We start from the raw sequence: 18094 nt of genomic DNA on the forward strand, positions 1-18094 counted from the left end.
ATGTCACGTGACTCCACAGACATCCCTGTTGACCAGGAGCCCCCCACTGCCCATTACGAGCTCAATGGATCCATCGGCGAGGGCTCCTTCGGCAACGTGGTGGTGGGCACGCACATCCTCACGCCGACGCAGGTGGCCGTGAAAGTCATCAAACAACAGGTCTCCGACAAGACGCGCAGCTCTCTCCTGCAAGAAGCCCGCTGCATGGCAGACCTGCAGCATCCTAATATCGTGCAGCTGTTCCACGGGATCATCGCGGAGGAATCCCTCTACCTGGTCATGGAGTTCGTGCCCGGAGGGGACATGATGGACTACCTCAGGGACAACGGCCGCATGTCGGAGGACACGGCCCGCGGTGTCTTCCGGCAGCTGGTGTCAGCGGTGCACTACTGCCACGAGAAGGGCGTCGCTCACAGGGACCTGAAGCCAGAAAACGTGCTGCTAGACTCCCGCATGAACGCGACACTTGTAGATTTTGGACTTGGCGCATCCTCCAACATCCATCAGCTCAGCAAGTTTTGCGGCACTTTCATGTATACAGCCCCAGAAGTGTTCCTGGGCAAAACGTATGACGGTTGTGCTGCGGACATCTGGAGCCTGGGCATGCTGCTCTACAAGATGCTGACGAACATGGTCCCTTTTGATACAACGAGCTGGCCAGTGCTGATGATGAAGATACGCAGCGGGCAGTATTTCGTGCCAACCTATCTGTCCACTCAAGTGGCAAACCTCCTGCAGAAACTGCTAAACCTCCACCCTAGACAGAGAGACAATCTGAGGGACATCATGTCAGATCCCTGGATAAACATGGGCCAAGAGGAAGAGCTGAAGCCCTACGTGGAGCCACCCAGTGATGTAATAGACACTTGGGTAATGGAAGAAATGGTGAACCTGGGCTTTGGAGAGGAAGACATCAAGAACGCATTGGTAAATAAAATATACAACAACATCCTGGCCACATACCGCATTTTACACAGAAAAAACTTAAAATACCAGCACCGTATAATCAAGGTGAAGCCCTTCCATCCCCCTGAGTTCCAGAGCCGCAGCCCCTCCCCAGCCCAGGAGGTTCAATCCGAGTTGTCCGGTTGTCAGCAAGCAGAGCAGCTTCCTATGGACCACGAGCCAGGAGAGAAGGCCGAAGAGTCTGCCGGTCCTACATACACCCAGGATTACAGCACAGCCATTTCTCAGTCCAGGACCACCCTACCCCCATCCAGGCCAGGCTCCAAGACCGCCATTCCTGAGCCCAGCCGGAAGTCTAGGAACGCCACCCCTGAGCCCCCCCCTCCCAAGCACTGCTGGGGCTCCAGGACCTCCACTCCCGAGCACAGCCAGGGCTCCAGGTACGCCACTCCTGAGGAAAGATCAGGCTCCAGGACCTCCACTCCTGAGGAAAGATCAGGCTCCTGGACCGCCATTGCTGAGCCCAGCCAGGGGTCCAGGACCACCACTCCTGAGGAAAGATCAGGCTCTAGGACCGCCACTCCTGAGCTCAGCCCTGGTTCCAGCACCATCCTTAGCCCAGCCCCCCAATGTCACCCTGGGGACTCTCTCTCCAGCCACAGCACCACCAGCAGCCGTGGAAACCAACAAAAAATCAAGCCGCGCCGGCGGCAGGTGGTTAGGGGGTGCTTGAACTTTTTACGAAAAGTCTTTTGTCTGCCTCCCAAGAAGGGTACTGCAAAGGCAGTCAAGTAAAGCCCCTATAGACTTTTGACAGCAAAGGCAGGGCTAGAACAAGGCAAGGGCTATAACAATAACTGATATAAAGAACACACTTGAAGGAATTACCGGTAGGTTAAATGAGGCAGAGGATCGAATCAGCGACTTAGAAGACGAGTTAGCAGAGATCACCCAAGCGGAACCACAAAAAGAAAAAAGAATAAAAAACAATGAAAATGGTTTAAGAGACCTCTGAGATAACATCAACCTCAACAACATGCACATCATAGGAATACCAGAGGGTGAAGAGAGGGAGCAAGGGATCCAGAACATATTTGAAGTAACAATGACTGAAAACTTCCCTAACCTGGTGCAGGAAACTGACATACAAGCACAGGAAGTGTAGAGAGTTCCAACCAGGATGCACCCACACAGGCCCACACCAAGACACATTATACCTAAAATGGCAAATGTTAAAGACAAAAGAGAGAATACCAAAAGTAGCAAAAGAAAGACAGCAGGTTCCATACAAGGGAACTCCTATAAGACTATCAAAAGACTTTTCTACAGAAACTTTGCAGGCCAGGAGGGAGTGGCAGGAGGTACTCAAAGTGCTGAAAACCAAAGGCCTGCAACCTAGGTTGCTTTATCCAGCAAGGCTATCATTTAAAATTGAAGGAGAGATAGGGCCGGATGGCTCAGTTGGTTGGAGCACGGGCTCTCAACCACAAGGTTACCAGTTCGATTCCTCGACTCCCTCAAGGGATGATGGGCTCCGCCCCCTGCAACTAAGATTGAACACGGCACCTTGAGCTGAGCTGCCGCTGAGCTCCCGGATGGCTCAGTTGGTTGGAGCATGTCCTCTCAACCACAGGTTGCCGGTTCGACTCCCGCAAGGGATGGTGGCTGCGCCCCCTGCAACTAACAAGGGCAACTGGACCTGGAGCTGAGCTGCGCCCTCCACAACTAAGACTGAAAGGACAACAACTTGACTTGGAATAAGTCTGGGAAGTACACACTGTTCCCCAATAAAATCCTGTTCCCCTTCCCCAATAAAATCTTTAAAAAAAAAAAAGATTATGTAGGGTGCCAGAAGAGTACTGGTCCCTCTTTAACTTACAAGGATCTTTGTGATTATATTGGACCCACCCAGATAATCAAAGATAATCTCACCATCTCAAGATCTGTAACTTAATCACATCTGGGAAGACTCTTGCCACATAAGATAACACACTCACACGTTCTGAGGACTAGGAAATGGATATCTTTGGGGAGCTATTATCCTGTATTATTCTGCCTACCACATCATGTAAGGAAATGATAAACACTATATTTAAAGGGCAGTTACTTCTGAGGGAGGAAACAGTGCATTCAGGGAGGCTTTAACTATTTGGTAACCTTTATTTCTTAAGCTGGGTGGTGATTACACAAGTGTTCATTATATTATGTTTCTTTGCGTGCTTAAATATTTTATTTTAATAACCACACTTTTGAATACAATATTGAGGAATAAATTTAACTAAGAAGGTGAAAGATTAGCACACTGAAAACTACAAAGCATTACTGAAAGAAATTAAAGAAGACCTAAATAAACAGATAGATATCCCATATCCAGGCATTGGAAGACATAATAACAATAAAGCAACTTGAATCAGAATTTGAAGTATTGCCGGGAATAAATAAACACCAGGTCCAGGGAGTTTTACATGAATATTATGTCAAACATCCAAGGAATAGATAGAAAGTACTAACAAGAAAAATATTAAGATGGCAATACTATCCAAAATGATCTATAGAGTCAATGCAATCCCTATTAAATTTTCAATGGTTCTTTGGTTCAGAAATGGAAAAGCCAATCCTCACATTCATGTAGAATTGCAAGGGGCCCCAGATAGCTAAAACAATTTTGAAAAAGAATGAAGTTGGAGAACTCACACTTCCCAATTACTTACTACAACGCTACAGTAATCAAAACATCATGGTACTGGCATAAGGATAAACATATAGACACATGTAGTAGAATTAAACCTATACATTTGTGGTCAATTGACTTTTGACAAGAATGCCAAGATCGTTTAATGAAGCAAGAACAGTCTCCTCAACAAATGGTGCTGAGGCAACTGGATATCCAAATGCAAAAAATGAATTTGGACCCCAACCTCACACTTTATTAAAAATTAACTCAAAATGGATCAACAACCTAAATATAAAAGACCATAAAACTCTTAGAAGAAAACATGGGGTAAGCCTTCATGACCTTAGGTTTGGCAATGGATTCTTAGATCTGACTGACACCAGAAGCATGAGCAACAAAGTAAAAATTAAATTAGACCATCGAAATTTAAAACTTTTGCACATTAAATAATTTTATCAAGAAAGTAGAAACTTCACATTTGTCTGTATGTACTACAAAGGGAAAAATATGCCACTAATTAAGTCAGTCATTGCAATGGCTAAAAAGTGTTGGAAAGGTATGATGGTAGATCAGATGGTCTGAAAACCATACTTGTGCAGTTTTGCACATGGACTATACTTGCATAGTGTTTTTTAAGAAAGAGAAAGTATTGTGACAGTGCCTATGCCCAGAGAGGTTGCAGCACAGAACAGCAGAGGAGTAGGGCCAAATTTCTGAGGGTGTAAGAGATATGTACGAGAAAATAATGACTGTGCAAGAGTCTTCTCTAAGGAAGACTTAGAGAAAGAGGGAGAGAGGAAGCAAAGTTCTAAGGACAGAAAGCTGTAATAGAACTAATTAAGACATAAAGTCTCTGATAAATAGAGCACCTCTAAGTACCCCCAACACACGGGAAGTAGAAAGGAGAAGAACTAAGCGCAGCTGCTATGGGTGGACTGAGCCTTTATTCACTGGGCATTCGTTTCAGAATCACCACTACTCCTTGGAAGGTTACTACCTGAGTTTCCTACAGCTGCTAACCATAACAAATTGCCACAAACTGGAGGGCTTAAAACAACAGCAACTTACTCTCTCACAGTCCTGAAGGCTAGAAGTCTGAAATCACAGTGTTGGCAGGGCCAGGCTCCCTCAGAAGGGTCTAGAAGAACATCCTTCCTTGTCTCTTCCCAGCTTCCAGTGGTTGCTGGCATTCCTTGGCTTGTGGCTACATCACTGCAGTCTTCGCCTCTGTCATCATACGGCTTCATCCCCACTGTGTGTACCTGGATCTCTGTCTCCTTTCTCTTATAAAGATACCAGTCATTGGATTTATGACCCACCCTAATTCAGTGTGACCTCATCCTAGCTAGTTATATCTGCAAAGATCCTATTTGCAAATAAGGTCACATCCTGAGGTTCTGGTTGGACCTGAATTTTGGGGAGATACTAGTCAACACAGTAGAGTTACCTAACTCCTCTGTTTCCTCATGAGCAGAATGAGGGTCTTTGATGAGACATCTCTCAAGGGCTCTTCCAAACCTAAAATTTTGTGACCACTATTATGATTTATGGCCAGATAGTTAAAACTGGGCTCCTAATTGTACGGCCATTGTGTAATCTTTAATGTCAGGTTTAAAGGGTTTTCTTTTTCCATATCATATGATTAAATCATTTTCAACTACAAATCCTAACAGGATATTATTTATAACCAAAAAAAGTCTATATCTAATTGGATCCTACCCATCATCTAGATGCTATAATAAATTCTTGCATAAGTGGACACAGACTTTTATCTGAAAGGTATATTCACATTCTTGTCTACACAGTAGGAAAAAAAGGAGCTATTAGAAAAACGCCATATAATGCCTTTTCCAATGTGTAGAGAGTTATTAATTCATTCACTAGTTCATTTAACACTTATTGTTAAGCACCTATCCTGACAGTCATACCTCACTAATTCCATAGAACATTGCCCAGAAATAGTTAAAAGGCAGGTGCTCCACATCCCAGTGTGGAATAAACTTTACAAAGAATTTAAGTGCAATTAGCATGTACCTCAGTTTCTCCTAGGGAGTCACGCCATCATTGCATAACATATATTAAGAATTTTTACATGCTCATATGCAATTATACTAGGTAAGACTAGAAAATAATTCCACAATAAACACGGGCTGTTGCCAACATGGGAACCTGGGAAGAACATCAGGGCAGGTGAGTGTGGATTTTTAAGTCAATTTCATACATAATTACTGTATGGTTATTCTCCCACGCAAGACATGCTAACCAAAAAAATTGACAAGATGTGACACAAAAGAAAAAAACAGAAGTTTTAAGAAAACTATATGCCACTGAAACTGTATATAAGTATGAAGTATGCGGCTACTCAATCTTCTTATTCACTATGTATCAGGATCTATGTGTCGGGGGAATTTGGATCTTTAGGAGAAGGAAAAGCATTTAGTGGTCCATGAACAATTAATGAGGTGAGCAAGGGGAATAAAAGCTCATGTCAGGAGAAAAATAAAGGGATGTAACAAACAGGACAAAAGATGAGAGGAGAATCTTGCACTCCTAGTAGGGGGAGGACAAAGAAAAGAAATTCACAAGTGTAAGGAATCCTGCTCTGACTCTAAGTTGTTGAAATGAGTCCATGTATATAATCCCAGTTAAGAAATATAGAGGCAAATCAAAACAGCATGGTACTGGCATTAAAAAAAGACATATAGATCAATGGAATAGACTAGAGAGCCCAGAAATAAATCCATCCCTAAATGGTCATTTAATCTATGACACAGGAAGCAAAAATTTACACTACACAGTCTATTCAATAAATGGTGCTGGGAAAACAGGACAGATACATGCAAAAAAATAAAACTGGACCACCTTCTTACTCTATATACGAGAATAAACTCAAAATGGATTAAAGACAAATGTAAGACCTGAAACCATAAAACTGCTAGAAGAAAATATAGGGAAAAAACTCTCAGCTATTATCCTTAGTAATATTTTCACTGATATATCTCCTCGGGCAAGGGAAACAAAATAAAAAATAAACAAATGGGACTACATCAAACTAAAAAGGGTTTGCACAGCAAAGGAAACCATTAACAAAATGAAATGAAAAGACATCCTACTGAATGGTAGAAGATATTTCCCAATGATACATCTGATAAGAGGTTAACATTCAAAATTTATAAAAAACTGATACAGCTCACTGCACTGTACACCTGAAGCTGAAGCTGAACAATAATGAATGTCAACTACAATTATATACATATGTATGTACATATATACATATACATACATATATATATATATACATTTACAAGAAGTGGAGTACAGCATTAGGAATAGAGACAGTGGAAATGTAAAGGCTGTGTGCGATGTCTGAGGGGTAGTAGATGGGGCAGGGAGGTTATCACTGTGTGAGGGATATAAATGATAAATGTTTAACTATTTCATTGTTTTGTATACCTGAAACTAAAAACAAAAACAAAAAAAACGGATACAGCTCAACACCTAAAAAAACAAACAATCCTGTTAAAAAATGGAGAGAGGACCTGAATAGACATTTCTCTAAAGAGGACATAGGCATGACCAATAGACATATGAAAAAATGCTCAACGTCACTAATCATAAGAGAAATGCTAATAAAAATCACTTCTGTCAGAATGGCCATCATCAGTTTATCAACAAACAACAAGTGTTGGTGAGTATGTGGGAAAATGGAACACTCGTGCACTGTTGTTGAGATTGCAGATTGGTATAGCCACTATGGAAAACAGTATGGAGGTTCCTCAAAAAATTAAAAATAGAACTACCTTATGACCCAGAAGTTCCACTCCTGGGTATTTATGCAAAGAAATTCAAAACACTGATTCAAAAAGATATATGCACCCTTATGTTTACTGCACCGCTATTCACAATAGCCAAGATATGGAAACAACCGAAATGCCCACCAATATGCGAACTGGATAAGGAAATTGTGATACATTTATACAATAGAGTATTACTCTGCAATAAAAAAGAATGAAATCTTACCATTTGCAACAAAATAGATGGACCTAGAGGGTATTATACTAAGTGAAATAAGTCAGGCTGAGAAAGACAAATACCAAATGATCTTACTTACATGTAGAATTTAAAGAACAGAATAAATCAACAAACAAGACAGAAATAGACTCATAGATACAGAAAACAGAAAACAGACTCATAGTTACAGATAACAAACTGATGGTTGCTAGATGGGAGAAGGGTTGGGGGGATGAGTGAAAAAGGTGAGGGGATTAGAAAATATTTACAAATTGGTAGTTACAAAATAGTCATGGGGATATGAAATACAGTATGGGGAATATAATCAATAATGTTGTAAAAACTCTGTATAGTGCCAGGTAGGTACTACACTTACGAGGAGCATCACTTCATAAATCATATAAATGCCTAATCACTACCCTGTACACCTGAAACTGATATAAAATAATAGTAAATGTCATTGAATTTCAACTATAAGTTAAAAAGCTATATAGTCACAGAATGTACGGTATAGGGAATAGAATCAGTGGTATTGTAATAGCTTTGTACAATGTCAGGGGGGTAGTAGACTTGGTGGGGTGATCACTTTGTGAGGTGTGTGTAAATGTCTAACCACTACGTTGTTTTGCACATGTGAAAGTAACAATAAAAACATACAGAGAGGCAGCTGCAAGAAGAGTCTACCTAGAGTTGTCAGCCTCCGGTCTTCTCCTTGTGCCTCCTGACTCATGTGGAAATGAATGACTCTTGGAAGAGAGTAGGGATGGTTCTCAGGATGGGGAGACTGTGAAATGTTGACACTAAACTGAGGCACCAGGAGCGCAGCAGATATTTTCATTTTGACCTTCAAATATTTTCAAAAGATGGAAGCAGGATCCCTAGGAGGAAACCAGAAGCAGATGGATTTCAGGCTTGTATCATGAAAGGCCTCCAGGCTAGTCCCTTCTAGTACAAAGACTCTGTGATATTAAGATTTTGTAATTCCCTGCTCTCTATCATTTAAAATTGAAGGAGAGATAAAGAGCTGCCCAGAAAAGAATAAGCTAAAGGAATTCATTACCACCAATCCAGCAGTGCAGGAAATGTTAAAAAGGGCTTCCGTAAACAGAAGAAAGATGAAAATAATCTAATTAATAAAGACCAGAAATACAAATAACAAAATGGCAATAACTATGTACCTACCAATAATCGCTTTAAGTGTAAAAGGATTAAATGCTCCAATTAAAAGATATAGGGCCGCTCCGTGGCTCAGTTGGTTGGAGCGCAGACTCTCAACCACAAGGTTGCCTGTTGGATTCCTCGAGTCCCACAAGGGATGGTGGGCAGCGCCCCCTGCAACTAAAGATTGAACTAAAGATTGAGCTGCCGCTGAGCAACCAGATGGTCAGATGGCTCAGTTGGCTCAGTTGGTTGGAGCGCATCCTGTCAACCACAGGTTGCCGGTTTGACTCCGGCAAGGGATGGTGGGCTGTGCCCCCTGCAACTAACAACGGCAAATGGACCTGGAGCTGAGCTGCGCCCTCCACAACTAAGACTGAAAGGACAACAACTTGAAGCTAAACGGCATCCTCCACAACTAAGATTGAAAGGACAACAACTTGACTTGGAAAAAATCCTGGAAGTACACGCTGTTCCCCAGTAAAGTCCTGTGGAAAAAAAAAATCTGTTCCTCCAGAGATTTAGATAGATAAGGTGTTCTATCAGTTTCATCTTTCTCAAGGAGTTTCTCCTGATACCTTCTGACCTGTGTCAGTCTGTCGAGTGCACAGTGTTGTCCAGGCATTACTTCATTTTCTCCTGTGTCGTATCTTCTGTTTAATATGTCCTATGTCTTCTTTTTTCTTTGTTTAGTCCTTCATATTAGTGGAGCAGAACCTCCAGTAGCTTCCTGGGAAAGGAGAAGGGAAATGTTTTGAGACCTTGAATGTCTGAACGCACCTTTATTTTTTACCCACATTTGATTGGTAGTTTACTAGTAAAGCTAAATTTTCAGTTTGAAATAAATTTCCTTTTGAAATTTGATAGAATTATTCCCATGTCTTCTAGCTTTCTCTGTAACTGTTGAGAAATGGAAAGATATGCTGAGTCTTGAGCCTTTGTTTTCTCTCCCAAAGCTTAGGGGTTATCTTTTTGCCCCCAGTACTCTGCAGTTTCACAATGATGAGCCTTGGGGTCAGTCAATTTTTATCCATGTGCTGGGCAGTCAGTGGGCTCTTTTAATGTGGCAACTCATGATTTTTAGTTTGGAAAAATTTTCTTGTTTTATTGATGATCATGCCTTCCCTAACCCCTGTTGGTTTTTTTTTTTTTTTTCCTGAACTCTTATTTTTCAGATTTTGGGTCCCCTGGAGTGGTCCTCTAATTTATTATTTTTCTTTTGTATTTTTCATTTCTTTGTTCTTTTGTTTGTTTTTCCCCTAGAATATTTCCCGACATTTATCTTCCAACTTTTACTGAACTTTTCATTTCTGCTATCATATATATATATATATGTATATATGTATATATATATATATATATATATATTCTGTTATATTATGGTTGCAATGGTATCTGATATCTCAGGATACTGATTATATATATAATTTTCTTTTTATTGGGAATATTGGGGAACAATGTGTTTCGCAAGGGCCCATCAGCTCCAAGTCGTTGTCCTTCAGTCTAGTTGTGGAGGGCACAGCTCAACTCCACATTCAGTTGCCGGTTTCAATCTTTAGTTGCAGGGGGCACAGCCCACCATCCCATGTGGGAATTGAACCGGCAACCTTGTTGTTTAGAGCTTGCATTCTAACCAACTTAGCCATCTGGCCAACCCTTAGAAGCTCAGTGGCAGCTCGTTTTCTTCAATCTAGTTGTGGAGGGTGCAGCTCACTGGCCCATGTGGGAATCAAACCGGCAACCATGTTGTTCAGAGCTCGTGCTCTAACCAACTGAGCCATCCAGCTGCCCCCATATAATTTTTAAAAACGTTTTCTCCTCACTGAATGGTTTCTGTTTCCTCTAAGAGTTGCTGCTCTGGCCCCCACCCTTATTTATGTCTCTGTGGCACCACCACCTTCCATGTTTGTTTTGAAGTCAAATCCAAGAGTCCTCTACCTATCTCTTGCTATCAGGTATCTCCTATTCCTCCTACCCAGCAAAGAGCAGGTATGGTAGGGTATTGGCACTGGGTAAAGTGCATATTAAATGCTGAATCCTTTTCCTCTATTCAGCTCCCAGAAAGTTTATAACCAGATCTGCATCCTCCAGACAGGACATTGGAGGGTTATCTCTAGTTGAATCTGATCAGCCTGAAAGGAAAGATGCAAAAATAATGACATTGGAAGTTCTCCAACTAAACAGCCCAACCAAATTACATTAAAGATAGTCAACAAGCCCACCCTTACACCTTCATCTGGAATATCATCTAAAATATAAATTGAAATGATTCATACTGAATTTATGGTGTGGAGGGAGGGATATCTTCAAGCTCCATCATTAACGGCCCCAGGGAGCTGGAGGAGGTTTTACAGGGGCTGGGAAGGACCGCCCCCTTTCACCCGAGAGCCTCCGGGGCTGCGCCCAATTCCTAAGCGGCCTTCCCGGCCCCTGCCGGCAGGGGGCGCCACCGCGCACGGCCGGCGGCTGCGACGACAGGGCCTCTCTGGGAGAAGAGGAAGAAACCAAAGAGACGGGGAAAGGAAGTTGCGGTGGCGCTCCGCCCTGCAGTCCGCGAGACTGAGTTGGTGTCTGGTAGCTGGCCGGAGCCGGGCTCCACGCGCCACGCTGGCTGCTCCTGGAGCCGAGGATTTACCCGGAGGCGCGATGCTGGGGTCCGGCCAGATCGGCGAGGCGCCCGCAACCCCGGTGAGGCGGCCCTGATGGCCTGGGGAGGGGACACTGGTGGGCCAGTGAGGTGGCACAGATCTCCCAGAGGGGATTGTTTCCGTGGCGGCCGGGTTGAGGACGTGTTTCTCGTGACCCGAGAGAGATGGCTCTTGCAACCCTGGTGAGGTGGCACAGACCTCCCAGGGGAGGTAGTCCCAGAGAGGTGGCTGTGGCGATCCCGGTGAGATGACACTTGTCTCTGGGGAGGTGACCCTGGCGGCTAGGCAAGGTAACGCCAACGGTCCTGGGGAGGTGGCGGTGGTGGCCCTTTTGGAACCTGCATCAAACAGCCCCGGTCGCTCAGGAATGGGCCCGGCTCCGGCCAGCGACCCCGGGGGAAGGGGTCTGGGTCCTCGTGGTCCTCCAGTGTATGTTCTCTTGCATGAGTTCGTTTGCTACTTAAGTCTTAATGTGTTTGTTACACCTCTTCTTCTAGTGCTGCTCTGAAAGTGATGATGAAAGGAAGAACTTCAAGGAGAAAAGTAAGCGACTTCAAACACCTTAGCACTGTCTGTCTACCCAGCCAGCTCTCCAAACTCTGCCTTCCAGTGTCTGCAACCGAGAAGGGTCTTACCCTGTTATGTTTTAGATGAAGTATTTATTTTTCCTGCATAGTATGCTTGCATAGTATTAAATACTGATTATCGTTATACACATTTTTTTGTCTTTCTAAAATTCTAAAATATGGGATGATTTAGAGAAGAGCACTTCCTGACTCCTATCTCGTGCAGAGACTGAGTGGTTTCACGGGAGTTCTGCCCATCAGACTAATTCAAAATAATTGGGGCCTGCCTGTTATTAATATTTTAATGCAGCATCAACTTTTTAAGCATCAGGAATTTGGAGGGGCTAATGATCTAGGAGACATGCCTGCCACTTTAATTGTGTTCAAAGAAGTTTAGCTCATTCAAGAAGTTTAGATCATTGTTTAGCTGTAATTGACCAGTGAATTTGCACTTAAAAATTGATCTGGAAAGAAAACAATGGATAACTTGGTTCCTGGATCTTGGACTGGACAAGGAAGAGGGAAAAGGTACCTCCATTTCCTACCTTGGACAGGAGCATATGTCAGGGATGTGGACATTTGTCGTTTTACTTTAATGAGCTCAGCGTGGCAGGCTTTTGGAAATCAAGGAATCATCAGGGGCTTTTGAAGTAGAATTTATTGGGGGAGGAAGCAAAAAGGATGTAACAGCTATTCCATCAGAGGGTTTTTGGTTCTTCTGACCAGGGCAGAAATAGTCTGGGAATGAGTAGTGGTAAGAGAAAAAGGTGCCCATGTTACCGTGTTGGCTTTAAGAGCTAGGCTTGTCCTTAACATTGTCTACTGATGTAATCTGCATCAGACAGAAAGCCTTTAGTAGTCCATAGCCCTTGACAATCATAGCTGCCACAACTCAGCTCCTTTTCCTTAGAGGATTTGAGAGTACCCCATGTCTTTCAGTTAAACCCTTCCCTTTTCCACCTTTGCCCCATTCATGTCTGGGAAGTTAGTGCCTATTGAGCTCTCATGTTTGTAAAATGATCGATGCAGACTATAGACTTTGCCCTTGTCCCTCCTTTGGCTAGGGCCACTTCTTTGCAATTTATAGTAATGCTCGGTACAAAAAGTAGAGAATAGGAGAGACATAAAACCTCCAAACCACTAGCGTGTTATTTTGAAGAACCTAATTTGACTAAGAATGTACTATGCTGCATTTAATTGGTTATATAAAAAGAGTATAATATTTTAAAAAGTGAAGATAGAATTTACTCCCTTAGCATTCACAAAATAGTCCCTTTGCACGTAGCCCTGCCTCTGCAGGCACGTAGTGTCTGCAGATGTACCACGTAACTCAGTTGTTTAAGATAAAAAAAGAGAAGACATTGTAATTCCTGTACATGACCATAAATGGTTTTCTGTATTAGTAAAGTCTGATGTGGACCAGCTAATTCTGCTCATATTTGAAGAAGAGAATAATATTGGATTGAGAGTCAGAAAGCCAACATGGCATAGTCAGCAAAGGTATACCTGGAGAGACTCGGAAAAAGGAGCAGTGCTGTTGGTCCACAAATCTAGGACAGTGGAAAATAATTTAATTGCCTTTCAAGTGGATTATGTGTTTACTAGAAATTTGTTTTTTTGAGTGTTTTGTTTAGATAAAAATGGAAAAATTATTATAAGGAGTGGACTCTGGAAAATATCACATACTAAATGGGATGAGACAAAACTATCCAAAGCTAGTAAATGTTGCCTCTGCTGCTATTCTTCTCCAAGAAATGGTTTCAGGGTTCCAAATCACCTGTTTTTGTCACATTTAAGAAGTCCAATGTGAATTAATCCAAGTCTAGTTTATTTGCCATGGAAAGATTCTCACTTAAGACTGTACAATTTAGTGCATGCCTTAGTCGTTTTGAATTTTTCCTAGTAATTTGTGTTTTCTCTCATTTCCTTTAAAATTTTTTTTTCTGTTTCTGACATGGACATCTTCATACAATGGCATTTGAAGCTTTTAACACTTTTTTGCTCTTATAGAAGGAGGAGTTTTTACTCATTTCAAAATTTTTTCCTATGCTTGAAATTTTTTAATACTATTTTTTTTTCTTGACACCTTGAAGTCAGAGTCCTCCTTTGTTGTTATTTAGACCATACCATCTGGTTCCTTACAGATTTTGGAAATATATTAGACCATATATTAAAACCATACCAATAAAATCAGATTTGTCCTTGTTTTCCCAGTAATAAAATAGATTCTTAACATATAAGGTCTCCTGGAAATGTTTAATATCTATTTGTAACTGCACTGTCATGCAAATATCTGTTGAAACCTGTGGTTACTAGGACTTTAGGAGGTTTTCCTTCATTCTGAGGAATTTCCTCATCTCTTCAACATTTTGTAATAACTTGATTGATAGATTGCTTTGTGGTTATTCATTTGGATACACACACACACACACGTACGTACATCATATACCACATATAGTGTTTTCTTTATTAAGGTTTATTGAAGGTAGATGTATCGCCTTGTATATCTTTTGTATTTCCTTTAACTCCATTGTACTTGCTGGTGTTGATTAATTGTTATTCGTTCATTTTAGGTGACATAAATACTGCAGCTCTTGTTGAAAAGGAACAAGTCAATGAACGTGCAGATAATGGTGATCTCTTTTCCTACGTGTCTGCATTTATAGAAAAGGAAGTTGGAAATGACCTTAAATCTTTAAAGAAACTTGATAAACTCATAGAACAAATGACAGAAAGTAAAATGCAGTTAGAAGGACAGGTAAGAATTAAAACTCATTGAAATAATATCAGTAGTATACTCATTATAATTAATATAAACATAACCATTATTATATAGAGAATTTTGAAGATGTAGATTGTGACAAACCATCTAATCATTTTAAACTGTTTAATAGGTTTTAAGGACCTATAACGTACTAGGTATTTTGCAAATTATGTGACAGACAGTTCCTACTGATATGATTTATGTCTTGGAAACATAATGGTAGCTAATATTTTAAGTAGCATTTCATGACTTTTAAAGTGCTTTTACATGTAAATAATTTCATGCTACATAAAAATGTTATAGCACCATTCCAAATTTTTTATATATATACTCAAAAGGAGAAAAGGTGAAAATAAGTATAACATTATAATAATGGTTATTTCTGGGTGATTGGTTAAAAAGTGATTTCTGTATATCTTTCTGTATTTTCAAGTTTTTGTTTTTACATGAACATATTGCTTAACATAATTTAAAAATAAACCATGAATGCAATCTTAAAAAAATATTAGGTTGGTGCAAAAGTAATTGTGGTTTTTGCAATTATTATTTTTTTTAATAAAGATTTTATTGGGGAAGGGGAACACGACTTTATTGGGGAACAGTGTGTACTTCCAGGCTTTTTTTCCAAGTCAAGTAGTTGTCCTTTCAGTCTTAGTTGTGGAGGGCGCAGCTCAGCTCCAGATTCAGTCACCGTTTTCTAGTTGCAGGGGCACAGCCCACCATCCCTTGCGGGACTCGAGGAATTGAACTAGCAACCTTGTGGTTGAGAGCCCGGGCTCCAACCAACTGAGCCATCTGACCACCTGGGAGCTCAGCGGCAGCTCACTGACTTCATTCTAGTCGCGGAGGGCGCAGCTCGCTGGTCCATGTGGGAATTGAACCAGCAGCCTTTGGAGTTAGGAGCATGGAGCTCAAACCGCCTGAGTCCCCGGGCTGGCCCCTTGTGTTTTTTTGTGTTTTTTTTTAAGGTTTTATTGGGGAAGGGGAACAGGACTTCATTGGGGAATAGTGTGTATTTCTAGGACTTTTTATTGGGGAACAGTAGTGTGTTTTTCCCAGGACTCATCAGCTCCATCCAAGTCAAGTTGTTGTCCTTTCAATCTTAGTTGTGGAGGGCGCAGCTCAGCTCCAGGTCCAGTCGCTGTTGTCAGTTGCAGGGGGCGCAGCCCACCATCCCTTACGGGAGTCGAACCAGCAACCTGTGGTTGAGAGGACATGCTCCAACCAACTGAGCCATCTGGCCACCTGGGAGCTCAGCGCAGCTCACTGACTTCATTCTAGTCACGGAGGGCGCAGCTCGCTGGTCCATGTGGGAACTGAACCGGCAGCCCCGTTGCCCAGAGCTCATGCTCTAACCAACTGAGCCACCCATCTGCCCGCAAGTATTTTTAACCTTCAAAACTGCAATTACTTTTGCACCAACCTAATAAGTGAGTCCCCTGTACTTGCAACAATGTGTCTGTCAAAGATAAGAGATTTGAATTGTGTGACACTAACTTGGTTAAATAAACTCTGCGTGGGTATATTGGTGTGTGAGCCTCAGGTTGTCAGTCGTCATGTTTCCCCATTCCTAGCAGCTCAGGCCTCTCCATCTTCCTGTCTTTCTACCACGTCTCCTGGTAGGCTCTGGGTTTATCCCAGCTCTGCTCTCCTTTCCACTGCTGCTGACAAGGTGTGGGCTCCTGTGCAAGAAATGCAGCTGAGTGGATGAATGCCAGCTCACACGTGTGATCTTCTACCCCACCTGGCAGTCCTTCTATGGGAACGTTACCTTCTCTGCTATGGCCCTCAGCTCTTCTTCCAGATTCTCCCCAAGACACCTACCCAACCTGGCCAATCTGTCCTTTCCATTTCCCAAACAGAAAAAACTGAGGCCATATAGCATGAATCTATTGCACAGTCTATTCCACAAACTTATTTGCAGCCATTTCTACTTCTTAATTCAGCAGAGGATCAACGTAAGGCAGTCCTTATGCCCCGATCCTACCTGCCACCTCAGTGAACTTACTTCACTCTTTTTTAATTTCATCCTCTGCTCCTCAGCTAGGCCTGTCCCCTCAGCATATGGACGTACCCAGATCTTTTCCGTAGAACCTAAAGAAACAAACTCTCCCTTATCTTTTAGTGTGCTTTAGTCCCTTCCTTTTACTGTTAGGTTTCTTCAAAAAGTCATCTTACTTCATATAGCTCCACTTCCTAATTTGCCATTTGCTTTTTGACCCACTGGAATCAAGCTTGTTTCCCTGATGACCACGGACGCTTTTGCTGAAGTGCCTAATTGAACCTTAAACTCAGCATATCCAAAATTGTTCTAATCCATCTCTTGAAATGCTTCCCTGTCTTGGAAAATGGCGCTACCATCTACCTGTTACTCAGGCCTAAAACGGAGGCGCCTTCCTAGACTGCTCATCATCACCTTTACTCCTCCCCTATCACCAAGACGTCCGAGTTTTGCCTTCTTAACATCTCCAGTGTCACCCTGTTCTCACCCCACTGGCGCCACCTCAGTTCAAGTTCAGGGCTGCGTTCTCTCTTGCATTTGCCCATCTTCTGTTTTCCTCATGCTGCCACAGTAACTCTCTTTTTTATTTTTTACAGGAATCTGATTATATGTAAATAAAGCAAATATAAAAATACAGTTATAGTTAAAATCTTTTCTGTATACGAGCATATATTACTTAAAATATACACAGTTTAACTTTTTACAATTAACGTGATACAGGACTTATTTTCCTATCTCTGTATATAGCGCTCTTTTTTTTTGAAGTTGAATTTTATTTTTTTACTTAGTTTCAGGTGTACAAAACAATGTAATAGTTAGACATTTATCATTTATATCCCTCATACAGTGATAGCCCTCCTCCCCCAATCTACTACCCCTCTGACATCGCACACAGCCAGTACATTTCCACTGTCTCTACTCCTAATGCTGTACTCCACTTATTGTAACTATCTATCTCTCTATTTTAATGGTTTTATGATATTCAAATATGGCTGTACATAATTTATTTAACTGTGCCCTTACTGGTAGACATTTTTGCTGTTTCCAGTTTTTATTACTAAACAAATATGAAAATAAACAATTGTTCATCACCTTACCTTTCTAAGTCATAAATGTAACTGAATTTTCCTTCTTATTAAAAACTAACTGGCTTCTCATTGACTATTGGAAAAAGCCTACATTCTTCTAAGGTACAAGATGCTACCTGGGATCTGGTCTCTCCCTACCTGTTTGGCTCATCTCTTCTCTCTGCATTTGAACTGTATTCTGTGCTCTACTCAGCTCTTTGCTGCTCTTTGATCATGACTGAGCTGTCCCTCTGCCTGGAATGCCCTTTCCTTCCAAAGTTCCATAAAAAATTCCCAC

General features: G+C 41.8%; 2 protein-coding genes across 4 annotated transcripts in view; both read left to right on the top strand.

Moving 5' to 3' along the window:
• On the top strand, window positions 1-11312 carry LOC117012234 (serine/threonine-protein kinase MARK2-like). The gene is made up of 3 exons (XM_033088260.1): window positions 1-1346; window positions 1563-1623; window positions 11190-11312. Exons 1-3 carry the CDS (start codon window positions 1-3, stop codon window positions 11310-11312), a joined length of 1530 nt encoding a protein of 509 aa, XP_032944151.1.
• Window positions 11275-18094, top strand: part of RINT1 (RAD50 interactor 1) — a 27616-nt gene continuing 20796 nt past the window's right edge. For 2 of the 3 annotated variants that reach the window (XR_004421163.1, XM_033088631.1), the window contains exons 1-3: window positions 11275-11437; window positions 11895-11940; window positions 14537-14721. Coding sequence is in view for 1 of the 3 variants with exons in the window: in XM_033088631.1 (XP_032944522.1) it covers window positions 11396-11437; window positions 11895-11940; window positions 14537-14721 (273 nt within the window). In the remaining 2 variants the exon portion in view is untranslated. Of the gene's footprint in view, window positions 11438-11894; window positions 11941-14536; window positions 14722-18094 lie in introns of those variants that run through there. The other variant, XM_033088633.1, reaches the window with a different exon arrangement.

Source organism: Rhinolophus ferrumequinum, chromosome 20 (genome assembly GCF_004115265.2).
Source record: "Rhinolophus ferrumequinum isolate MPI-CBG mRhiFer1 chromosome 20, mRhiFer1_v1.p, whole genome shotgun sequence".
Taxonomy (NCBI): Eukaryota; Metazoa; Chordata; class Mammalia; order Chiroptera; family Rhinolophidae; genus Rhinolophus; species Rhinolophus ferrumequinum.

Coding starts and splice junctions, on each gene's coding strand:
- LOC117012234 (XM_033088260.1), top strand. CDS start 1: ATGTCACGTGACTCCACAGACATCCCTGTTGACCAGGAGCCCCCCACT. Junction 1,347..1,562: donor GAGCACAGCCAGGGCTCCAG/GTACGCCACTCC, acceptor CTCTCTCTCCAG/CCACAGCACCACCAGCAGCC. Junction 1,624..11,189: donor AGCCGCGCCGGCGGCAGGTG/GTTAGGGGGTGC, acceptor CCCTGCCGGCAG/GGGGCGCCACCGCGCACGGC.